Raw genomic sequence first — 25,073 nt, 5'->3', positions numbered from 1 at the left:
ATAATAATGCACATCCCCCCCCCCCAGTGCAGGTAACATTATGTCCATGTCAACCAGGCAGCCAGATGTCTGTTGTTTCTCTGGCTGGTGGTGCATGGGGAGGGCCAGGCTCCATAGGACATCAGCACAGGGCCTGTGTCAGTTTCCTCTTCATGTCTTACTGTCCCTGCTGCCCAATCCCCCAGGCCTGCACTTTCTTTTGCTAGCCTGCTCCGCTCTGCAGTGACAGTGGGGGCACTTTTGGGTCCCTTTGCTGAACTGGGAGCCCCAGAGCCTGCCTGCCACCCTGCCGTGTTCAGGCTGCAGGCCCTGGGATCGTCAGAGCACACAGATCCTGGATTTCCAGCACACAGACAAGAAAGCCAAACTTGGGCATTGCCCCAGCCCTGTGGGCAGAAAGCCTGATGGCAGAGAGCCCAGGGACAGAGCTGAGGGATGGACTGCCCGGGAGCAGAGCAGCCTGGCTCTCAGACCCTGGGAAGCACAGTACAAAGGGCCAGGTGTTGTCAAGAAAGGTCCCCCGTGCTCTGGGGAGTGTCCATGGGAGTGCGCCAGGTACCTTCTGAGTAGGGACAAGACCTGACAGCTGTGAGCCAGGGGCCTGCAAAAGCCAGGATCCACATCCAGGTGCCAGACCCAGGTGGGCCTGTGGATTCTAGAAGTGACCCGGGGCAGGTACCTCTTATCAGAAATTGCAGCTCACTTGCCCCCTTCATTATTTCCGTTGGCTCATTTCCATCTGAAAGTGTTCCCTCTCCCACCTCACTGACCCTGTGTGGGTCTCGATCTAGACATTGAGGAGCAGCGTTTGTGGCCCCGGGAACCTGTCCTCTGCGCCCTCCCTTCCCCGCCTGCCCCGCCTTCCCTCCCCTGGGCCCATGATGGGGCACAGGCAGATTGGTTTTATCTGTGGTCTCTCTTCTTTCTCGCCCCCTTACAGCCCTTAGTTACACAGTGGTTGCGACTCACAGACTCCATTCCTCTTGTTTCATGTTTACTTGTACGCATTTTGATTTTAGAAAGGTCTGACCTATGTTTTGTGTTTTGGGGGAGCTTCCTGTGGAAGGAGGATTCCATGTAAGCCCTCCCCGCTGGTCGCACTGCCAGCTCCTCCCGCCCCCACCCCTAGTCACTCTCTCTTCCCGCTGCTTCTTCTTAGTTTTTTATTTTTCTTGATGTGCTTTTCAGTGAGTCTGTTCCAAATACCAAGTATGTTTGAGCCACGAGGGACACGGGGCCAGGGAGCAGACAGCCTGATGTCACAGCGTCCTGTGTTTCTTTTCTGTGACCGGCAGGTTTCGACTGGAACTTGGTGTTCAAATGGGATTACATGACGCCTGAGCAGAGACGGGCCCGGCAGGGGAACCCGGTCGCCCCCATAAAGTAAGTGCCAGGTGTCCCCCATCCCAGATAAGACACTAGACTCTGGCCACACATCCTCTTGGCACCGAGTGGACTCATACCAGCTTCCTGGGTCTCAGCTCAAGGGACAGTCTCAGGGGTTCCCATCGTGGTTCAGCAGTTAACGAACCCAACTAGTATCCATGAGGACTTGGGTTCAACCCCTGGCCTTGCTCAGTGGGTTAAGAATCTGGCATTGCTGTGAGCTGAGGTGTAGGTTGCAGATTGTAGCTGAGGTCTGACGTTGCTGTGGCTGTGGCATAGACCGTTGGTTACAGCTCTGATTCAACTCCTAGCCTGGGAACCTCATTATGCTGAGGGTTTGCCACCCCCCCCCCCAAAAAAAAGGAACAGTCTCTGCCACCACATTTTGAGATTTTTTTTTTTCTCTCTGTATCACATCTGTCGATTCCACATCCTTCATGTCTCAGATGTAGAGCATTTACAGCAGCACGCAGTCTCATGTCGACCTCAGGGACTGGGGAGGGGGTGGCAGCATGTGAGCCCCCTGCTGCCCCGGGGAAGGCAGCTCCCCTTCCACATCGGCTCTGCCTCCCATTTGTGCACAGAGGAGGCCCTTTGCTGGTTCCCGCTGGCTCTCAGGCCCAGCCACGTCCTGGACCTCAGGTGGAGGCAGAATGCCTCTTGGGGGCACGTGGTTAGGGGGAGCCCTTCCCACCCCAGTGCTGTGTCCATGCAGCGTTTGCCCCATCAGCAGTGAGCTCAGATGGGCAGCATGTGGCTTTGACATCTCAGCCTCTCCGAGGGAATAGGGCTGGGGTTCTGGTGTTGGCCTGTCCCTGCACTGATGGGAAAATGAAAAGTGATGGTCCATCCCACAGAGGAGGAAGCTGCCCCATGGCGAGGACGAGGACAAGGACAAAGGGTGACTGGTGGCATCAAGCATCTCCTAAGCATGCGGTGCTTCGTGCCTATTACTTTTTATAACCTGAGGGCCAGACAAGCCAAGTACTTGCCTGGGCTGCTGTCAGTAAGCATCCCAGTGCCAGGGCAGCTCGTGTACCTGGGGGCATCTGAGCCAGGGCAGCGGGGTGGGGGTTGGCATTTGAAAACAGCAGCAGAGGCAGAGGGGCACCAGAGCTGTGAGCAGAGAACCAGGGCTGTGCCGTTACTATGAAGGTCAGCTGGTAGGCTTGAACTTGTCATTAGAATGCTGCAATCTAACCTTGACCTCCAACCTTTCCTTCTTCTCCCGCTCTGCCTCTTTAGAACCCCAATGATTGCTGGAGGGTTGTTCGTGATGGATAAGTTCTACTTCGAAGAACTAGGGAAATACGACATGATGATGGATGTGTGGGGAGGAGAAAACCTGGGTACGTATGAGTGCCGTGTCCTCAGACACCACACTCTTTGCAGTTCTGGCACAACTACGCGCTTTACCTGCCCATCAGGAGGGAGAAATGAGAAGCTCTAAGACTCTTCAGTGAGAGTGTGTGGTATGCAGGGTGCTGATTGGAAAAGATTGCTAAAGACATTAGAGTGACCATTTATGGGACACTGTTAGTCTCCCTGTGATGTGCACATAGCACTCGTCTTACTCTTAAAAGTGTCTCAGGGAGTTCCCTTTGTGGCTCAGCATGTTAAGAATCCAACTAGGAACCATGAGGATGTGGCTTTGATCCCTGGGCCCGGCCTGCTCAGTGGGTTAAGGATCCGGCTTTGCCGTGAGCTGTGGGGTAGGTCACAGATGTGGCTCGGATCCCGTGTTCCTGTGGCTGTGGTGTACAGCTCCAATTTGACCCCTAGCCTGGAAACTTCTGCATGCCCTAAAAAGACAAAAAAAGTATCTCAGGTCGGCATTAGAATGTGTTGCCTTATACAAGTCAGGAGCTAGAATACAGATTAAGTCTTTGGAAGAAAATGCACACTTTTTAGTGTGCTCTGAATCCAAGGGTTTGGAAAGCGAGCTGACTAAAATGAGGGGGACATTGCAGGCTCTGAGATTCATTTTCAGCCACAGGGTGTGCAAATGAGCCCTGTCGGGCTAACTGAATGGTGATTGTGGGGTCAGATGGGGCAGAGGCCTTGGCCCTTCAGTCCTTCATTGACTATGTTGTGAATTGTTTTGTTTGAAGTTTCTTTGAATAACATGTAGGTCATTTTTACCCGTGTTAGGGACAATGAAATTGTATAGGTGTTGGTCTCTGTTGGTAGCTGCATGGTATTTACTGCAGAAAGATAGAAAGTCTCTTATTTTCATCTGCTTAGGGGTTTTTGTTCGTTTCACTTGAAGCTTTTGAGATGAGTCTCCTTGGCTATTGAATGCTATTAAATTACCCCTTCCCTTGGAGAGATGGATTCTGGGAGGAAGGGGCAAAAAGAAAAAAGTAAGTCGGTGCCACTGTCATTTTTAGTAATCTTGTAACAGATCTTTGATGGAGTGATTGATTTGTTTAGAAGACTCAACTAGACCAGCCTGTTGTTTTTCATTCTTCTCGTGTTTCCCGGTGGTAATGTTCGTGATTGTCATCTGTGGAGGGAGGTTGTGCCTGGTTGATGCAAAAACTTGCATAGACTCGGTCACTACATCAGATCAAAGGACCTGAGTCAGATGCTTTTGGGTTTTTCACCTATGCATTGATTTAGGCAGGGCTTTTGAAGTCCTCTGTGCAGGAAAGGTTTCAGAAGGATTAACCTTCTAAAGGCAGTTCTGAGTCACTGTTGCTCCGCAGACATGGCTGGGGCTTCGTGCAAGTCCAGCCATCAGGAAACACCGCTCAAATGCCCGAGACGCTGGTGTGGTCTGTGGCAGTGCTGCTAAGTGAGTGGACGGCGGCCAGCCTTTACATCAGAGAATAGGAAGTGTGTTGCTTTGAGTATCGAAGGACACGTTGTACCCAGAGACCAGTGGGGGTTGTGGGGGGAGATCGTTTTTTCCTTTCCCTGGTTCATTGTTGGTTTGGCTTATCTGTGTGTGCAGATGTGCTGTGTGCAAGTTTCCGTGGAAGGGCCGGGGGGGCTCAGGGTGGGGTGACTCAGAGTAGAACTGGGAGGAAGGGCTGCGGCCCTCCTGGCCTCGGCGCTATTGGCATTGTGGTCCCCCTGCCTGTGATAGGCTCTGACATGGCCACTCTGGAGGGTCTTCTCATCAGGGTTGAGTGGGCACAAGGGTTTCAGCAGGAAGGATCCGGGATGTAAGTCTCCCTTCTAGGCACTGTTCTGGTCTGATTGTATGGGTGCTGCCTGCACACCCCCAGCTGTTGTCCAGCCTGGGGGCTTGTGTGGGCATGTGTTAGAGGAGAGGTCGAGGATGCCTGCGTAGAATCCAAATACTTCCTCCAGGTGTGCCCATCCCTGTCCAGGTGTGCCCCACCCCCTCCAGGTGTGCCCCAGCAGATCCGCTAGTGCTCCCAGGCTTCCTGACTAACAGTGTGAGTCTATTTAAAGCAATTGTAAAGAAAACATAGAACCTGATCCCTGACCCTTGTGAAGTGTGGGATTTGGCTCCGTGGAAACAGTATTTGTCCTTCAGGTGGGTCTCCGCAGTGTCGGGAAGGATGCTGCCTGCCTCCAGGGCACCATCACACTTCATGCTTTCTGGAAGGACCAAGGTCTCCCCTGAAGTCTTGGAGCTGGTCCATAGCAAACCAAGGATGCAGTTAAACCGCCTAATTAAAAAGCCCCTGAGTTGTCTAGAGTCTTCACCCCACAGTGTAGGGCTCCGTGAAATCAGAGTTGAATATAACTAGTTGAACTTGGCCTTAAAAATCTCCCACCAGCCCTTACTGGTTTAACAGGCTCCCCACACAGAAGCCAAGAGCCTTCCTTGTCCCCAGTTTTGAATTTTCCAGGTGGGCAGCTATGTATTTGCATTTTATTTCCTTTGACACAGAGAACCTCCTAGGCACGTTCTGTTCAGCACTGGAAGGAAAGCCAGAAACCTTTCACTCTGCTGGCTTGGGTGGTTATGGCCACATGTTTTTAAGACCATGAGGGAAATGGTTGTTAAAGTTCCAGAACTGCGGTACCAATCATTCCCTCCTCATGAAGGGGGAACTCTGGCTTTAGTTCACAGGATCCAAGTAGAAATTCATGGTGTTCCGTCCTGAGGGGGAGCAGCCCAGGCACCTGGGCCACATGGAGCCTGGTCTGGAGGTTCCCCAGCAGCCCACAGCACGGTCCCTAGGATCCCACCTGTGTCAGCGGCACTGGCTCTTTCCTTCTGTCTTGCCCCCAGCATGTTGTTGGGGCTGCAACGTGATGGAAAGGAAAGGCCCTTTCATACCAACCTCATGAAACCTTCCAGAGGAAGGTCTGACCTTCCAGAATATTCTATCTTGCTTTTCCTGTCTCACCTCAGTTTCTCATGTTTGGTCAGTACTCTGGCTCAGGCTGCAGCGGCTCAAAGTGGGCGGTGATTAGGACAGGGGCCTGGTGGGGCGTCCATGTGTCCAGGCCTCTCCCAAGAGGAGGTGCTCTGGGTCACGTACGTGCATTGTGACCAGCGCCTGCCCTGTGTGTCCCAGCTCCTTGGGAGAGTCTGCTCTGATGCCGGAGCAGAGCGGCCTTTGCCGGCCTGCTGAGTGGCTTTGGCCACTGGACTTTGCCAGCTGGCTGGACACTGTGCACAGGGACAGCATGAATTTTGTGATTTAAGGGAAGAGATGTTCATTCTGCGTGGAGAAAGCCTGGAGACCCCTGTGTCCCCACTGCGGGCATTCAGGACCCCCTGGAAAATGGCACACTCCTTGTTAGCATCGCCTTGGGTAGTGGAGGGCAGGAGGCCCTGGGTGGTGGGGGTGGTGGGGGTGGGCAAATGCGCCCCTCGGGGTGGCCCCGGGCTCCTGGTCACCCTGTGTCGTTCACCTCAGAGATCTCCTTCCGCGTGTGGCAGTGCGGCGGCAGCTTGGAGATCATCCCCTGCAGCCGCGTGGGACATGTGTTCCGGAAGCAGCACCCCTACACCTTCCCAGGTGGCAGCGGCACCGTCTTTGCCCGGTAAGTGGCTGGGGGGCTGCCGCTCTGTGATGACAAGGAGCAGCTGTGGGGACGACAGCAACGTTATGCTGAGTGACAGATGCTGGGCTCAGAAGGTTCTGTGGGGCACAGTCCACATGAGGACAGTCGGAGACCTGGCTGTCGTGATGGAGAGCAGGCCGGGGTGGCCAGGCACTTGGGCAGGGGGCTGCAGGGGGTGACGGGCTGGTCTGTGCCTCGTGGTGGTGGTTGCACAAATCTGCACCCGTGTGAGCTCATGGAACTCTACGCCCAGAGCATGTTGTGTGGAAATCGTGAAGGAGAGAACTTACTTTATCACACATCACTGCTCAAGGTGCAATAAGTGAACAATATTAAAGTCACCGTACTAAATTCAAACCCAAAAGGCCTTGTGATATCCCACAGATAGGATTCACGATAGATAATAGATTTTAGCACACAGGATAACACCACATAAAGAGCTTTCTGAAGAAAAACAGCAAATTTCCTGTCTGAGGGTGAGGGGCACTTTTTTTTTCCTCGGGAATTCTTTCAGATGCAAAAGGTAAAACAGCATACAAACCAGCCTGGCCCCCCAGAAGGCGGCAGGGGCCAACCCCACAGTGCACAGCTCAACAGATGATTTCAGACTAACAGACCCACAGATATGTGGTTGCCGTGGGGATGGGGAAGGGAAGGACCGGGAGTTTGGGGTTAGCAGATGCAAACTAGTATATGCAGGGTGGATAAACAGCAAGGTTCTGTGTATCACAGGGAACTGCACTCAATATGCCATGATAAACCATCATGGAAAGGAATATTTTAAAAAGTATGTATGTAAAACTGAATCCCTTTGCTGTAGAGCAGAAATTACAGAACATTGTAAATTGACTATTTCAATTGTAAAAATGAGAGATGATTTCAGACACTGGGAACTAGGTAACATGTGGTCACATGGTTGACGTGACAGGCCAGGGGACGGGGGCTGCACACAGAGGCTCCTCTGAAGATGGACGCTTGTCCCAGACCTAAAGGGTGGGAAGGAGGTGCGTGGGGCCCCAGGGAGCAGCACACCTGCCAAGGAGTGGGTTCTTGGGCCAAGGTGGCGCTGTAGAACAGAAGGCCGCCAAGTGTGGCTGGGACCAGGGGACGGGGCAGCAGTGGGCAGCAGGGGCGACCAGACTGGCCGGGTCTGCAGCTTATAGGTCGAGGGGAAGTGGGTGTTGCTTTGAGACTGGGGAAGCTCCTGTGGGTTTGAGGCAGGCACCCAACTTCTCTGCTTTGAGCTTTAGGGTGTCCTCTGGCCCGTTGGAAGCTGGCCTAGACAGGGTTCCAGCCACGGCGGAGGCTGGCAGGCTTGCAGATGGCTTGGCGGTGACAGGAAAGGAGCGAGTAGCTCCCAGGGTTCACACAGCTTGCTGCCAGGTACCCCCACGGACACGGAAGCCTCAGAGCAGGGTGGGCGTGTGGGGGTTGGGGTGGGGGTGGGGGGTGACTCGCATCTCCGTTATATGGCGTCTTAAGTACACAGTACACATCTCGTACAGGAGCTGGATTCTTCGTGGAGAGTCTTGGTTCGGGGAAACGCTAATAGAAGTTCATTTCAGGGAGGCCAATCATCAGATAATGCTTCTGACCAAATTACTTTCTCTCAAAAAGCACATACTTTGCTGAATGTTGTCCAAACTCATTTCTTGCTCTCTATTAGAAACAAAACTCTGTTCTGACATGATGACCTCCTCAAAATGAACCGACATCGATGCATGCGGTTTTTCCCCTGGGGCACGTGAGACCCTTCCCAAAAGCCTCTTGCTGAGATGTAGCCACACTCCAAACCAAAGCCCAGGCACGTGCCAGCAAAGCCTGCGACAAAACGGCCTGTTACATACACAAAGCATTGCTTTACAGCAAAGGAAAAAAGCCTTTTTTTAGAGGGAAAACTTCCCTGTTGTGTTTTTATGGCCCAGGAGTCCATACACTAGTGATGTGGGGAGGCAACGGGGTGGGACATTGGGGCAGCAAGAGTCTGTTCGGTCCTCAGCAGGACCCTGGCTACCCTCTGTCCTGGTTGACTCATCTGCAAGATAAAGAGGTCACTTCAAAGTTCTTTTAATTTCCTCTGATACATGGCATTCCATGTAATAGTATTTCACCATCTAAAAATTGGTACTTGACAGCGGTAGCTCATTTATAGTGTTTTGTGTGTGCCAGTCTTAAGTGCTTTACAGATACTCATGTCCTCATAGAGGCTAATGAACTAAGTACTAGTCGCAGTTTCCATTTCAGGGGCAAGGGAGACTGAGGCACAAAAGGACTCTGTTCCTTTGCAAGTGACGGAGCTGGGATTCATCTCAGGCTACTGGGCTCTGGAGTGCATGTTTGTTTGTTTTTTTTTTTTAACTGGATCCCTGAGTGCTGTTAGTGCCCGAGGGTGCTGGCCTTCAGGAATGAAGTACAGATTCTAAAGTAGGTTCTAGAATGGCAGGTAGAGCATGGTCTCAGTTATGGAGGCCAGTGGGGAGGGGACATGGAACAGTGGCCCCATGGGGTCCTGCCTTGCTTTGCCAGCCCCTGGCACCTGTTGTTTTTGGAAAGAGCAAGGTGATGACACTCCTGAGGACGCCGACGTCATAGCCTTGGTCATGGCAGCTGCACCCCAGGAGGCCAGTTGAGAGCGAACTGCTGGGCAGTTCCTTTTTTTTTTTTTTTTTTTTTTTTTTTTTAAGCACAGCTACATTTCCAATTAGCCCCTTACAGGCTTCTTAAGAGACCATTTTGGAGAGTGTTATGCGTGTACTTGCATGTGTATGTGGACTTGCATTTACCCAAAGGCCAGGGATGCTCCCAGCCATGGGGCAGTGGAGCTGGGGCCTTAGATGGATGTTGGGGTTCACGTTTCGAGGTTAATGGTGAGACTTGACTTATTCCTGGTGAGGGAGACGATGAATAAATGAAATACAGAAAACCTGCTTTCATATCAAACTTTTGCTGTTACAACCACCAAGCAGTGTGACTGGCCGCCCTGAGTTACACTCTCTCTTGCCTGCTCCCTGGAAGAGCTAATTACTTACCTGCACTGAGTGAGGACAGGAGGGAGCAAAGGTGAGAAAATAGGGGCCCAGGTGCCCCGGACCTGCAGCACCTAGAAGACTGCCTGGCATATATAGTAGGTGCCTGGAGTGAATGAATTGAGAGCGTTACCGAGTAGCCCAGGAAACTCATCTTTGAGGCTTCCATTTCTCTTTCTGTTCAGTAGACAGAGAAGGGTTGGTCTGCATTTAGAAGGTGAGACATGACTTGCTCCCTTCATGACTTAGGTGATTGAAAACCACTGTGATTTCAGATCCTAGGACATTTACACTCTTAGGGCTGCAAGCAACCTGGGAGACCTTTGACTCAAATCCTTTCACTTTACTGACACAGCGAGTTCTTCCTACAGCCGGTTCGAGGCCAGTTGCCCATCTGTTAAGGCCAGGTCCCCTTAGCAACACCCCCGAGTCCTGTAGGAATATTGAGGAATAGGAATGTAGTGGCTCTCTGAGAAAAGGTACTTAGGATCCTATATTCCTAGCATTTTATTTTATTTATTTATTTATTTTTTGTCTTTTTGCTATTTCTTTGGGCCGCTCCCTCGGCATATGGAGGTTCTCAGGCTAGGGGTCGAATCGGAGCTGTAGCCACCAGCCTACGCCAGAGCCACAGCAACGCGGGATCCGAGCTGCGTCTGCGATCTACACCACAGCTCACGGCAATGCCAGATCCTTAACCCACTGAACAAGGGCAGGGACTGAACCCGCAACCTCATGGTTCCTAGTCGGATTCGTTAACCACTGCGCCACGACGGGAACTCCCCTAGCATTTTATTTAAAAAAAAAATTTTTTTTGCTTTCTTTTTTTTATGGCCGCACCCACGGCATATGGAGGTTCCCAGGCTAGGGGTCGAATCAGAGCGACAGCTGCCAGCCTATGCCACCCTAGCATTTTAATTACTGTTGTATCTGTCTTTTTTTTTTTTTTTTTTTTTGACAAAGTAAGAACTCAACCATCTCCTTACCAAAGATAAGCTCCCTTATCCTTCTCCCTCCCTCTCCCCACTCTCCACCCTTTTTTCCCACCACACACATATCTACTCTGTGCTGCTCTGTCCTCTTATTTTATTTTTACCCAACAAGTCAAGGACATCTTTCCATGGCAACTTGTAAAACGTACACCATTGTTTCTCATGGCTGTGGGCGAGTCCACTTTCTTTGACCTACTTCCCTGTGGATAGCCATACAGTTTCTATTTTTTCTGCCATTATACGCAGTGCTAAATTGAGGCCATTTTCATTCCTAGTTGATTATGGCATCCAGGTGAATTTCTAGATGTGGGAATTGCTAGATCAGGGGACAGGTGCCTTTGTAGTGTCTTGTCTGCCTCTTCCAGGGCGTTCTCAGCAGCAATCTGTCTTCCACTTCTTGAGAAGAAAAAAGATATATCCATGCCTTTATGTGAGTGATATATGCCCCCAAATTATTCTGATAATTGTAACTCAGATGATTTGAGGCTCACCACTTAAAAGAGACCTTTCTGATAGAGAAATGGTAGGATAGTGAAAGGTGATATCAGCTCTGCAGTGTATGTATTTTGGAGGAAACGAATGCCTTTGATATGGGTTCTTAAGAAGCACTGGCTCTGAGTCGAAGATGTGAGTCTCCTTGGGAACAGGGGCCGGGGACATGGCACAAAGAGGGTCCGTGTATTGCTGTTGCTTCACTGATGCCCCAAGGAGAATGTTGGCAGGATTGCAATGCCTGTCACATGTTCAGAAGTGGCCTGTCCTCTCTAAAAGGCAAAAAATAAATAAATTAGAAGTGGCCTGTCCTGGTTGCCTTCCTGATGGTGGGTTTTGGTTCTCTCTGTGCTTATGAGATGTATGCATGGGGGCTGCTGGCCTTCGAGAGAAGCCTGTTCTGCCTGGACCACAGGCACAGTGCAGTAGGGACTCTGAATATGGGGTGTATTACACCCCCCACTATTCCTTGTCTAAACAGGTCACTCTCAGCTCTGCTCTGCAAAGAGGAATTGTAATAGTACCTCTGATCTGTTCTTAACTTCTCCCCAGAGCTCTCTGTCACAGCCGTGATGATAAAGGCCAGAGAACAGAGGCCAGGGCCTTCTTGGCTCTGCTCCCTGGCACCGTGGCCTTCCGTGGACAGCGTTGTAAGACGTACTGCAGAGTCATATTCTTTTGTCCTTCTTGATGGTACAACTGCAGTCCTTTCTTTAAATTACCCGCCTGTGCTGAAATTCTAACTTCAACTTTTGCTCTTTGACAATCTGTGTTCCATGAAAGATGAGAGGGGCTGCGTTCCGTTGGCTCATTAAACACCCACTGAAGGCCAGCTGCCCTCATGTACAGCCCAGGGTGCTGCGGGAACAGCCTGCCCTCTCCTCCGTGCAGGCACCGCTGCCAAGCCGCCAGCCATCCAGAAGCGCCTTGCTCAGTAGCCCTCCAGGTGGGCAGTGCAGACAGAGTGATGCTCACAGAAAGTAAGCACATCACAGTTCAAGGAGATCTGTTTTGTCTCTAGGAACACCCGCCGGGCAGCAGAGGTCTGGATGGACGAATACAAAAATTTCTATTACGCAGCAGTGCCTTCTGCCAGAAACGTCCCTTATGGAAAGTAAGTGTGACTCGTACCCTCATGCGGCATGCTCTGCCTGTGCATGTGTGCGTGTGTGCGAGTGTGTGTGTGGTGGGGGAGGTCAGTCTGCACCCTAGGCAGGCTTCTGTGGCCAGGGTTGAGAGCAGCCACCAGGTGTCAAAAGGCGGCCCCCTTCGGGAGACAGAAGTGTGGACGATCTGGCCTCCACGGCCTCCCCGACCCTGTCTCCTGGGGCAGATTTCCAGGGTAGACGTAGAGCACGTCCGTTCTTGAAATGGGCAAAGGAATCTTGTCTCCTTTTTCTCCAGTATTCAGAGCCGATTGGAGCTCAGGAAGAAACTTAGCTGCAAGCCTTTCAAATGGTACCTTGAAAATGTCTACCCAGAGTTAAGGTAAGCTGCCAGGGCCGGGCTTCGCTTCAGGGGGCTTACAAGCAGCCAGGAAGCTGGGGGCGGGGGTGGGGGAGCAGGGCCTGGAGGTGGAGTGAAGCCTGTGCTCAGGGTGAGAGGTGGGAGCTGGGGCCACTGCTGTCCCCAGGCTCCCCAAGGACGTGCTCCCTGAACGGTGGCCTCTTGCTTGCCCACTTGGGGGCCCCTCCCGTTCCTTGTAGACCTGGAGAGACCCCAGGTGTCACCTCACTTAGCTTGTCCCCCTGATGAGTCTCGTCTGCTCTGTGCGTGGCAGGCCCCCCACCAAGGGGGTGCTCTGTACTGCAGCCCACAGGCCTCCTCCTGCGGCCCCATCAGTGGGGTGGGGGGCAGAGATCCCAGGCTACACCCGCTCCAGTGTCCTTTCCTGAGGGCCAACAGACGAGCGCTGCCCATGGCGCCTCCCTCCGCCAGGCTGGTTTTTACCACGTGTGTAATGAGAATAATCCTGCTGGCCCCCAGCTTCCCTCCGCAGCCCGCCTTTCTTCTTAAATCACTGCCCACCCGCTCGTGTCCTTAGGGGTTGACACTTGTCAGAGGACCCAGAGGCCTGCAGGTCCAGGCCACGTCTGACTTCATCTTCTCAAAGGGGTTGTGGAACAGACTTGCCCCCATGTGGCGTGTCCCTTATTCTGAGTGTCCCAGCACATCTTGCAGCAGGTCCATGTCTCCAGCACTGTGCCTGTGAGTGCGGAGTCACCTCCCTTCCCTGTGTGATGACAGCCCCTCCAGAGCCCTTGTCATGGAGCTTTGCTGGATGTTAGATGGTGCGGTCCTGCCTCTCTAAGGCTCTTCACTTACACCACCCTTTGGAACTATTTCCTCTACTTTTTTTTTTTTTTTAATTTTTGTCTTCTTGCCTTTTCTAGGGCAGCTCCCTCGGCATATGGAGGCTCCCAGGCTAGGGGTCTAATCGGAGCTGTAGCTGCCAGCCTATGCCACAGCTACAGCAACACCAGATCCAAGCTGCATCTTCAACCTACACCTCAGCTCATGGCAACGCTGGATCCTTAACCCACTGAGCAAGGCCAGGGATCGACCCCACAACCTCATGGTTCCTAGTCAGATTCATTAACCACTGCGTCATGACGGGAACTTCTATTTCCTCTACTTTTAAAGTGACACCGTGCCCCTGGCCCTTCTGGGATGGACGTCACCAGCAGGAAGACCCTTGTCGTCACCTCCCCCCAGCCAGCAAGGGGCCTCACAGCAGTGGAGTGTAGCCCCCAATGGTGCCTATGTTGCTTTTGCTTCTTGATGGCCTGTGACCTGGTAGCCAGATGCCAGATGGTGTTACATTAAGTGCACAGTTTCACTCTGAGGTCCCCTGTGACTTGGGGTGACCTTGGCTTCTGAGACCCCGTCTGAAGCACTCAACACCATGGCAGTGGGTGGTCTGCTGCCCCCGTCTGTGCAGGCGAGGGAGACACCACCTGAGCATCTGTACCACGTCAGGGACAGTCACTGCCGTTACTAAGTCCTTCCTGTGGGCCCAGTGCCATGCTGAGTGCTTAAGATGGGATTTTTCGTGGACTCCTGCCTGTGGCAGAGCCAGGGCTCAGGATCGGGTCTAACCCTGAAGCGTGCTCCCCCACGCACCCCACTGTGCTCTCTGGCGTGTTTGTACCAGGCCACCTGGCAGACCCACGCATGTTCTCCCCTCTACCAGGTAAAGGTCAGTCCCAAGTCTACTGGAAGTTTCCAGGAAGCAGGATCTGACCGCACCAAATTTCTTTTCTAAGTGACTTCCAACAATTAACACCGAAGAGAAAAGGAGCTCTTCCTTTCCAGAAAAAATCCCTCTGGTACATAGAAAGAAGACTTCAGCTTAAAATCCGGGTTAGAAATGGAGACGCTCAGAGTAGTGCTGTCTTCTGGCACAGCCAGGACTGTGCTGGGGGCCTATGGCCTGGGGACGCCGGGCTCTCGCTGCCCTGCCTGGTCCTGAGGCGAAGGCTCTGGGCAGTGGAGTGGGGTGGGGCACGGAGGTGGGGGCCCTGCCGATGGAGTGAGTGTCTCTCTCGTTGGTTCCAGGGTTCCCGACCATCAGGATATAGCTTTTGGGGCCTTGCAGCAGGGAACCAACTGCCTGGACACTTTGGGACATTTTGCTGACGGTGTCGTCGGAGTTTACGAGTGTCACAACGCTGGGGGGAACCAGGTATGTGCGTAGGGGGGATGAGGGAACGGGGTGGGTGGGTTGCTGAGGTCACAAGTCCTGTGGCCACCCTTCTCCTGGGACGAGAGATGTCTGCCCCGAGCCCCTTCTCAGCCTCGGGTGAGCACTGACCTGGCTTTGTCGTCACAGCTACAGGGAGGGTAGCCTTGCTCCTTCCCAGCCCATCATCCCCCGCCTCCTCTGTCCCCCCAGTGTGTGCTCACCCCAGGGCACCTGACTGTGTCTGCGCCTGCACCTGCCCACATCCGTGCCCATAAGCACTTAACCCCCGCGCCACGGCTGCCTGTTAGATAACAAGGGCTTCGGTGTAAAGCCCGCCACCTTCTGTTCTCGCGGAAAGGGAGAGGCCCAGCCATGGCCTCTGTGTCCAAAAGGACCATGATCTAGAAGGCGGTTTTTCCTGTGAGGTAACAGCGGGCATTTGGTAAGATGAGGGCTTTGTGCACAGAAATGGTCGGGCAGTGTTGTGTCTTGTCATCTCCTGCTTGGGGGTGGGGGGTTGCTGTTTTTAACAAAAGGTGCTTGACCTCAGTGTCTCCCACATTTATTGATCCCAGGGCCTTTCAGTAGAACTATTTCCAAAAGAAAGTGCCTGCTTTTGTGTGAAGCTGGCTGTCCCATGTCCTTCCGGGGAGTGGCTGGGTGACTTCCTTCCCTTTCCATCCTCATGGTTGCTCCAGGTGGCCTGGACATGGTCAGTTAGACACATGAGGCGCAGGGCGGGACAGCCCCCATCCATCTGGCTCCATCCGGGTCCCAAGACAGACACCTCCCTGCCCCTGGGCTCTGCCCCACGGCTTTGCCCGGGAGGAGCCCGAGAGCTTTCGGGAAGCACCGATCCTGGGTCCCACACCCAGAGAGCCTGATTTCCTGAGTCGGGTCAGAGAGCATTGGCGTGTTTGAAAGCTCTGGGGGTGGGTGACCCTAAATGGGGACACGTGAGCAGGGCCCAGTAGGCACGGCGTCCTCCGTGGTCCAGCCTGGGCTGCGAGCTGCTGTCCAGACCAGCCCTGCCTAGGGGCATTTGCGTGCTGAAGAGAATGTTCTCGGTCTGCCCCACCCAGCACAGCAGCCATCAGCCAGGTGTGGGGACGGAGCCCTCAGCACGGGGCCAGTGCGACCGAGGATGTCAGGTTTCTCCTGGTTTCATTGTGGTGAATTCAGACGCCCCGAGTGCAGGGACCACCACATGGGGAACCGTCCTGGGGGGTGGAAGCTGGTGCCCAGCGGCTCCTGCACCTCCCAGGGCCAGTCCCGTCTGAGCTGAGGAAAAGTCAGCTCTGAGGATGAGGAATGAGGGGTGAGTAACGTTTCCTAGCGGGAACCTGGCCGTGCTCTGGGTCAGTAAAGTGTGTCATGTGGTTTCTGGCAGGGCCTTGGCAGACACACAGGAAGTGGGGAAATTTTTTGAGTGGCAGCTCAGAAAAGCATTTCTTAAATATTTATGTACTTCATTTTGGAAATACAGATCATTGCAGAAGGACAGAGTGGCAACTTTCCTTGCTGTTCCCATAGCTGAATTTGGTATAGGTCTGTTTTAAAATAAGGAAGCACACAGAGTACCCATTGTGGCTCAGCGGGTTAAGAACCCGACTAGTATCCATGAGGATGTGGGTTTAATCCCTGGCCTTGCTCAGTGGGTTAAGGATCCGGCGTTGTCATGAGCTGTGGTGTAGTTCACAGATGTGGCTCGAATTCCGCGTTGCTGTGGCTGTGGTGTAGGCTGGCGGCTGCAGCTCCAATTTGACCCCTGGCCTGGAAATTTCCACATGCCATAGGTGCTGCCCTAAAAAGAATACATAAAACTGGGAGTTCCTTTTGTGGCTCAGCAGAAAGGAATCTGACTAATATCCACAAGGACACAGGTTCGATCCCTGACCTCACTCAGTGGGATAAGGATCTGGCGTTGCCGTGAGCTGTGGTGTAGGTTGCAGACGTGGTTTGGATCTGGCGTGGCTGTGGCTGTGGCGTAGGCTGGTGGCTACAGCTCCGATTCTACCCCTAGCCTGGGCACCTCCATATGCTGCAGGTGCAGCCCTGAACAAACAAAAAAGAATAAATGAACTAAAGTAAAATAAGAAAGCACACAATAGCAAGAAGGTCATAGAAACATTCAAACTGAGCTTTAAACTGAGTGTCAGCAAACCCCTAACATCTGCCAACACCTGCCTCCAAGAATGATGGAAAATCTTATTCTCCCTGGGGTCGATCCACCCATTACTCCTCTTCCCAAGTTGGGGCGGGGAGGGTATCTTTGTGTCACTGTTTCACACAAATACCTAAAAGCATGCAGGGTGCAGGGGCTACTCCATCCTGGGACCTCCTTCATGCCTGTTGGCGCTTTGGGATCACTCCCCCCCAACCCGCGCCCCCAAGGACAGCATTGTGGGAGACTGGCCTGGCCTGTGGCCCTTCCAAGCCGGTTCTGCCCGTGGGGACAGGGGGGCAAGGAGCCAGCCCTCTGCTCGCTCCCAAGTTTGGACAACCCATGAAAAACAGGCCAAGCAGGTTCTTCTCCTCTAGGATTTTCAGAGCCTTTTCAGGGATGCTATGAATTTGCAAGAGAGGCACTTGGCCCAAATTCAGTGTTTCCCAAATTTATTTGACCTGGAACCAAGTTTTCATAAGATTCTTTCGGAGTCCACTTTGAGAAGCACTGATGAAAAGGGGAGAAGTCGAAAGCTGAGGGCAGAGAGGGGGGCGCAGGGCCTGACTCCCTGTCAGGAGAGGAGGAAGCCTGCCAGGGGGCTACAGGGGCTGTCCCCAACCTCTCTCCAGCTGTGCCCAACTCCTCTGAGCACCACGTCTCTCCGCGGCCATGTAAGGGGTGCATGTGGCCGCCGGGTGGTAATCCTTCCCCATAATAGGCCATCTGCTCCAGGAGATGGAGGCACCGAGCAATGAGCTTCTTTAAAAGATTGTGTTTCCTGGGCTCCATCCCCTGAAAACAGAGAAAAGGAAAACAGTCTCTGGAAGCACTTGCCAGAGCCCAGAGTGGCATGAGGCGTGCCGCCTGCTCTCGCTACCTGGTGAGAGTGATGGAAGGCAGGGCCTGGCCTGTGTGTTTGCTGCGTGGGTCCAGCCCTCTGAAAGCACCTGAGCTGCTGCCGGTGCTCAATGGACAGTCATTGGGGTGGACAAACAGCAGAAGGGGCACTGGGAGGGCACCCCTGGGGGATTCTTACTTAGAATAACCCTTGCTGCATCTAGATCCTGAGGGTTCTCTTGGGTTTCGTCCCTTTGAATAGGTCAAGTCCTAGAGTAAAGGTCAGAAGCCTCACCCTCCTGCCCAGAGCGGGACTCCCAGCCCCCTCTCCCACCTGAGGCCACACTCACCCATCTTGTCACCTCCCCAGCCTCCTTCCCTTTCAGATGCTCTTGTTTGGTGTTCAGAAGAAATGGTTCTACTCTCGGCCTGTGTGTGTGTGTGTGTGTGTGTGTGTGTGTGTGTGTGTGTGTGTGTGTGTGTGTGTGTGTGTGTGTGTTGAGATCACGGGCAAGTTATTTCAGCTCTCTGGCTCAGTTTTCTCATCTGTAAAAAGGGGATAACCATAGCTTCTCATAGGGCTGTTGTGTAAAGGGCTTAAATGGTGCCCGGACATCATAAGTACCCAGGCTGGCTGTGCGCCATATGTGTAGATACCTAGATCCATCCCCAGGGACCTCAGAACTCTCTGAGCATCTGTGGGCCAACTTAGAGGAGGCTAAACATGCTGTGTGTGATTTGTAATTTTCACACATGACAATCCGCAGTCACAAATGCTGTTTCCACACCATACCTGCCTGGGGGCAAAGTCCCCACGTTGACCCTGAAGTTGTCCATCCCTTTGGGCAGCAGAGCTTGAGTGACAGTGTTCACAGCTCACATTTTACCACCGGAAACCGGGTGCGGAGCTCCACCCTGCGTTTGGGCTGAAACGGTCACCACGGTTCACCTGGGTGCCCAGTCACAAGGCTCCATGATACCCCGCGTGCAGATTTGCTCTTTGGCATAAAGTCATTTGTTGGTCCTGAGCTGTTCGGAGCTCCTAAGGCTGGTCCCCAGTGTGCCCGGCCCCTCTGGGGCCCCTGACCTGGGTTTGTGTTGCAGGAGTGGGCCTTGACCAAGGAGAAGTCAGTGAAGCACATGGACCTATGCCTGACTGTGGTGGACCGGGCGCCCGGCTCCCTCATCAAGCTGCAGGGCTGCCGGGAGAACGACAGCAGGCAGGTATGTCATGTGGGTTGCAGGGCTGGGACGCGGGGTGCACACACGTGTGGTGCTGGTGGACTCTTGCTGGCCTGTGTCCCCACATGCTGTGGCGTCCCTGGCACATCGTGGGTGCGGCTCTGGATGGCTTCCCTTGACTCCTCTGCCCCTGTGGCTACTTCTACTGGGAGGTCATCTGTTCTGGGTGGTTTCCTCCCAGATGGGTGGAGTTTACATCTGTGCCTCCCGTCTGACCAGACCACGGAGGCAGGCAGCCCTTTGTGATGGTGTGTTCAGCTCCAGGACCCTCCCTGGTCCAGGCACTGGGGTGGGGGCAGGGGGTCCTAAGAAGAAGCCCTAAGTCCCAGGTGCTCCTGCTGGGTGCCCGAAAGGATTTGTCTGGTGATGTCAGTGATCTCGAGAGAGGGGGACACGGGGGGCCCATGTGCGTGGGTCTAAGCTTGGGACCCATGAGTTCCCGCCTGCTGACCCCTGCGTGTGGAGGCTCAGGCCCCAGGCCTGGGAGCAGGGAGGGATGGAGGATGAAACAGCAGCGCCTGGGCCCCAGCGCTGAGAAGGGTGCCTGCCCGAACGTGCAAAACTAATGATTTAAAGCTTTGCTTTAAACATGAAAGTTAATGACTCGTGAGAAGTTAGTGAAACACTGGCCTGCAGATCAGTCTAGAAAGCGTAGTGAGCCAAGACAACGCAGCTTCAAGACAGCACCAGCTGAGGAGCCTCTTCTCAGAGGCTGAGTGAACGAGGCTGGGGGAGCCCAGCGCCCGGGGACCCACCTTCACAAGCGCTCCTCCAGAGGAAGTGTTTTCACCCTGTTTCATCTCCATGGCAGATGAGCCCCCAGCCCCAAAAGCAAGACCTATATTTTATAAAAATATATATAAAGAGGCCTTGATTTCTGCAGCTGGAGGCATGATGTGGCTTCTTTGTGATGAGACCTCCTCCTCCCCACACCACGGGGTCTTTTAAAGAGAAATGATGCATGTTTTTGTTTATTCATTAAACATTTTTCTTTCTTAAACTTACAGCTTGTAAGCAACTGAAGTGCAGGTGGTTGAGCAGGTAGCGCACGCTGAGAGGGGCGCGTGTGCTCACTGCCATGCGCCCGGCGGTGCCCTGGGTGCCCCTGGGCCCAGGGGAGCTGGTGCAGCCCAGAGGGCTTCCCCACATGCCTGCCCAGGAAGCCGGGCTTGTCCTCTCCATCCCTCCTCAGGAGGTGGACAGCTGGGGAGCCAGAAGCCCACACGGGCCTCCTGTGCTCCACACACTTCACAGGAAGGAAGCTGAGGCTCCGAGAGCCAGGGGTCCTGTCCTGGCCAAGGCCAGGTCCCTTGTTTGGACCCCAGTAGTCAGGAAACATGGGAAAAGGGCCATCTCTCATCTGTCCCCTCCCCACCCCATCCTGGGTGCCCCCTCCTTGCTCCACAGAGCCCCAGTCCCCCACAGGCTCCCTCATGGCCACTCCCTCAACGCCCATCTGTACTGATTCAACCCCATGACTGTGGTGCCTGGGTCTCCGGGAGGCCACTGGCCCTTGGCCAGCCTCCTGGGACCTGCCTGGTAGCAGTGGTCACACTGTCAAGCCAAGCACACCATTGCCCGGGTGGAAGGGCACGGACGTCTGATGACTCTGCCTGGACTCCAAACCCACTTGAAGAACAGACGGGCACTCAGTCTTGGAGTGGGGGTTGTCCCCTTTAGCTGTGTGTTGAGAGCTGACAGGTTCTCCTGCCGCTGTGCGGCCCTCATCCCTGCAAGGCTCTCTTCTGGAGATGGAGAGAGATCTGCAGACAGTGAGCTTTACTGGATGCGAGGTGTGAATAAGTGAGGGTCTGTTAACCCTTTAGCCTCAGCGCTTGCTCTAAGGAAGGTGTGGCTGGTTCTGGAGCGCCTCCATGTCTGGGAAACCTGCCCGCTCCCAGCCCTCTGGGGCCCAGGGCTCCGGCTGCTGAGGCTGCCTTTCTCTTATAGAGGTGGGCACTGGGCCTTTTTAAGGCCCTCCATCCAGCTGATGCCCTGACACAGGAGAGCACCACCCCCCCCCCCGCCCTGAGAACAGAATCAAGTCCATCCAGTTCCCATCTGTCACCAAGTGCTGGCCACTCAGAGTGGCACACAGCTGGTGGCAGCACATACATACGTCCCATGACACAGCAGGAAAGCAGGAGGGAGCGGACGTGAAGGAGGAGTTGACGGGCAGGTGGCTGTCGCCTCCCCTGTGCCCATTGAACTGCGCTGCATTTCGCTGTTGGAAAAATCCCAGTTTGGAAGCTGGCTTAGTAAACATCCCAGGGTCCCCACAGCCTTGCAGAGCCCTTATGAAGGTTGGTCCCCGGGCGCTGGACTCCCCCAGCCTCGTTCACCCACCATCTGAGGAGAGGCTCCTCAGCTGGTTCTGTCTTGAAGCTGCGCTGTCTCGCCAGTTGAAACATTGGATTTCCAGGCACGTCTGTGTGTTCGTGTTACGGGTGCATTTGCAGAGTCAAAAGGCAAAGGCAGACAGGAGTAAGAAAATCTAATTCCACAGTGTCAAAAGGATTTGTAAAGATACCGACAGAAAGGAGCTTTGGTGCACACAGTGTGAAAAATTAATTAGGATCATGGACTGCATTAATGAAGGGAGAGCTTTTGGAAGAAAAAAAGCATGTGGCTTTTTTTTTTTTTTTAAATACAAATGTTAGGGGTTTTTTCCATGGGGCTAAACAACACGGTGAGGGGCCCTTGGGTGCCCTGCACTGGGCTGTGGGCTTGTTTTCTGGTTTGCCCAATGGCTGCTCTGGGCTCAGTGAGTGCAGGTGTGTACAGGTGAGCAAGAGATGCTACGCCCTGAGCTGTAGGAGTGCGCTCAGGGCTTGACGGGCCTGCCGTGCAGGGCACTGTGGGCCTGGGGGTGGCTGAGCTAGGCTCCTCACACCTGCCAGGGAGGCGCAGACAGTGGAGAAATGGGCTCCCAGCACAGCGCTCTGTCCACACAAGCCTGCCTTTCTCTCCTTGGCCTGAACCGCCTCTGGTGCAGCAAGAGGCCCTCAGTGTAAGCGGGAGTGGAGGTGCCTGACCTAGGCCTAGGCAGGGCTGCCTTCAGCAGCGGGGTGGCCTGGGCCCCCTGGGAGCTGGTAGTGCCTTGGCTCCTCCTGGGGGGCAGGGGGTGGGGGATGTCATCAGATGAGGCCTTCTTGTGAAGGAATGCAGTCTCAGCTAGAAGTTCTCAGTGCCACGTTATACCTGGGGACGGGCGGGGTGCAGGGGGAGCAGGGAGAGGGGCCTGGCCAAGGAGACACCCAAAGCAGACACAGATGGGGCAGGAAAGGTCTAGAGGAGGTCTCGAGCTGCACACCTGGCAGGGGGCTGGCTCCTTCCTGGGCCTCCGCGGCACCTTTCTGCCCTGGGGCTCCCTTGAACCCCAGTCCTTTCTGATAAGAGAGGGAAAGAGAAAGGGTGCATTCTTCACGCAGCCAGGAGACCCGTGAGAGCAGCTGCCTCCTCCTCCTGTCGGTGCCCCGTGCTGTGAGGTGCTCTCCTGTCTTTCGCAGAAATGGGAGCAGATCGAGGGCAACTCCAAGCTGCGGCACGTGGGTAGCAACCTGTGTCTGGACAGCCGTGCGGCCAAGAACGGGGGCCTGAGCGTGGAGGTGTGCGGCCCCGCGCTGTCCCAGCAGTGGAAGTTCTCGCTCAACCTGCAACAGTAGGGGGCCGCAGCGCCCCCGGCCGGGAAGGTGGTCACGCTATCGATTACGTTTCTTAGACTTTCCACGAAACTATATACCTCAGTATTCCATCATGGTCTGGAGACGAGAGCTGCGGCCCCAGCCCGGGGGCGGGCGGCACAGAAGCGGCGAGGGAGGGGGCTGCTCCCCGGCCCCCGGGGGCCCCAACGCCCGCTTCCCGCGGCCCCACAGCGGGTGACGTCCAAGCGCCGGCGCCACAGCTGGAGGACCGGGCGGGGAAGGGGGTCGTTGCGGCATCACAGCGAGGAGAACTCTCTGGAAATCTCCACTTGGATCCCACGGGGCGGCCAGGCCAGCCGGGTCCCGTGGCTGTGCGCGCTTTTGTCGCAGGCCCCTCCCCTCCCCACCCTCCGCTGGTCTTCCCAGCGCAGCCCCTGTCCCGCGTGGTGTACTTGCTCTGTTTGGAAACGAACTCCTCTGCGGCGGGACACTAAACGCCAGCATAGAGAGAGAACGTACGGTCAGTTCCCTATGGTTTCTGTAGGTCATGCTCATCGTGTAAACCCTCCACAAAGCAGATCACAGCCGGCAGGAGGGGGAGCCCCCCCCTCCTCTGCCGCCCCTGGAGCCTTATAGGTGAGTAGGTGCTGCCCTGGCCGGGAGGCCCCACCCCCCCCACCCCCGCCCCGACCCCAGCCTCCCAGTCTGACTTCAGCTGGGAGTCACGCTCTGTGTTGGAATCCACTTTTCATACCCTTGGTGTTTGTAAACCTGGACGGATTACTTATTTTGACAGATACTACTTTGGGTTTTTGTAAATTCAGTTTCTTTCCTCTAAGGATGAAATGAATTAAGAAAACAGTCCCCCAGCTCCCAGGGACGGAGGGAGGTGGCCCAGGCTGTGCTGCTGATTGCGAGGACCCCTGGTGCGCCGCCACCACTGTCAGGGTCACCTGGGCCCTGGAATCTGCCTGCCTCGGGGGCTTTGGTCAAGAATTAGGCAAAGTGGAGACCAAACAACGCCTGAGGATTCAGGGCACAAAACAGGAAGCTGTGGTTTAGGAAGCATGTGTTGGTATAAACCAGGAGACAGCTGTGAACTAAACAGTCACAGGAAGGAGCCAGGTCACTGCCCAACACCCACGTGACACTTCCTTGTCTCTGAGGTGCCCCGCGTGCAGCAGTCACCAGCCACAGCCCCCACAGGAGGGCCCCTGGTCAGAGGTCACTGCCCTCCTTTCTTCACCCGCCCCTCCCGCACGCACGCCTGGTCGTGAAGAGGCTGGCTTGGTGGTGGGACATGCATTATGCCTGGACATCCTCGGGCCCCAGAAGGTTCTGCCAGGTTGACACTGCTGATGCAGCTCCTCCTGCATATTTCTTCTAGGAAAGAGGGTGCTGTTAGTCTCTCTCCCTGCACCTCAGAAGCCCCCATGTGTTCCCTTGATGACAGTGGGATCAGCATGGAGGTGGCTGGGTGACTTTGTCCTGTCTTTTGCCCCCTGCCACCCAACCAGCTGTGTTTTCAGCACACAGGGAGGCCACAGCTGGATCAGCTGTGCACACCTCTGTCTTCAGAGGCTGATCCTGACTACACGTTAGCTCCTGGGGAGAGTTCTGGGTACCTGGGTGAGGCTGTGGAGCGCAGGTGGGGTGGGAAGCAGTCACAGGCCCCAGGGTCCCATGGCCAGATCCTGTCACCTGTGAGGTACTACTGCTGTTAGGAAAAAAAAATTTCCCACAGAGGGAAAACAAATTGGGCTTTGAAGTAAAACCAACTTTAATCAGGTTCTTGACAAATCCTCGCCCACACCCCTACCCCCCCCAAGTCTTACCAACTTTCGTACCATCGAGATGGGTCTCCCAGGCCCTTGGGGGGGCAGCTCCCTGCCTCTGAGCTGGGGTGTGGGCGTTGTGAGCAGAGATGGGCTGGGAGGGCCCCCAGGGGTGAGCTATGTTTACATGACACAGTGTGCCAAAGTGACTTACTGTGGTTGCATTACTTTTTAGTCATCGAGACTACCCCACCCTCCCACTCCTGTTTTTACAAGTAAAGATTCTTTCCTAAGAGCCCTTTGAGCAAAGCGTGGCAAAGTTAGTTGTCTTCTCTGTGCTGGTCTTTCTTATGTCTTCATAAAAGCTAAAATGATGGTATCTGTGAGTATGTTTTGCAAATTCAAAATATAGTTTGGTAATTTTTTTTTCCAGTTGATTTTTAAAAAGAACTGCTGTACAGAGCTTGTACTTTGTCCATTTTATAGATGGAAACCATCCTTGAAAATTGTTTAACTTAAATAAAGAGAAGATACTTTATAGATAACATTGCTGGTGGCTGCAGTCACTGTTGGTCTTTATGGGATGGACGTGACTGGTGTTTGGGGAGTGTGGTTATGGTCTGTCCTGGCAGGGGGTGCTGCTCAATGACCATGTCTTATCACAGTTTTAAAATGCATTCCCCTCTTACCACTGTGCCCTTTTGGTGTGAATTCTTATTTGTAATAGTAACCGTTATCATTCATGGAGTGTTTAATGTTCCAGGCAGCATGCCAGCCCTTCTCACAGTAACCTAGGCGATTGCGTTAGGGCTGCGTGTTACAGTTGGCTGGG

The 25,073-nt window shown here is 54.1% G+C and overlaps 1 protein-coding gene across 3 annotated transcripts in view; it reads left to right on the top strand.

Moving 5' to 3' along the window:
- Window positions 1-24,783, top strand: part of GALNT2 (polypeptide N-acetylgalactosaminyltransferase 2) — a 179,893-nt gene extending 155,110 nt beyond the window's left edge. For all 3 annotated transcript variants that reach the window (XM_001927774.7, XM_021073538.2, XM_084996883.1), the window contains 8 exons: window positions 1,296-1,383; window positions 2,632-2,735; window positions 6,234-6,360; window positions 11,913-12,005; window positions 12,296-12,379; window positions 14,450-14,576; window positions 18,685-18,804; window positions 22,332-24,783. In XM_001927774.7, coding sequence (XP_001927809.5) covers window positions 1,296-1,383; window positions 2,632-2,735; window positions 6,234-6,360; window positions 11,913-12,005; window positions 12,296-12,379; window positions 14,450-14,576; window positions 18,685-18,804; window positions 22,332-22,487 — 899 coding nt within the window. In that variant the 3' untranslated portion in view covers window positions 22,488-24,783. The remainder of the gene's footprint in view (window positions 1-1,295; window positions 1,384-2,631; window positions 2,736-6,233; window positions 6,361-11,912; window positions 12,006-12,295; window positions 12,380-14,449; window positions 14,577-18,684; window positions 18,805-22,331) is intronic.
- The last annotated feature ends 290 nt before the right edge of the window (window positions 24,784-25,073 follow it).

This window comes from Sus scrofa, chromosome 14 (assembly GCF_054392235.1).
Source record: "Sus scrofa isolate SSC_HxYL_T2T_F1_AM1 chromosome 14, Sscrofa_HxYL_maternal_Yorkshire_Landrace_v2.0, whole genome shotgun sequence".
NCBI lineage: Eukaryota > Metazoa > Chordata > Mammalia > Artiodactyla > Suidae > Sus > Sus scrofa.
This window is presented reverse-complemented; position numbering and strand designations above follow the sequence as displayed.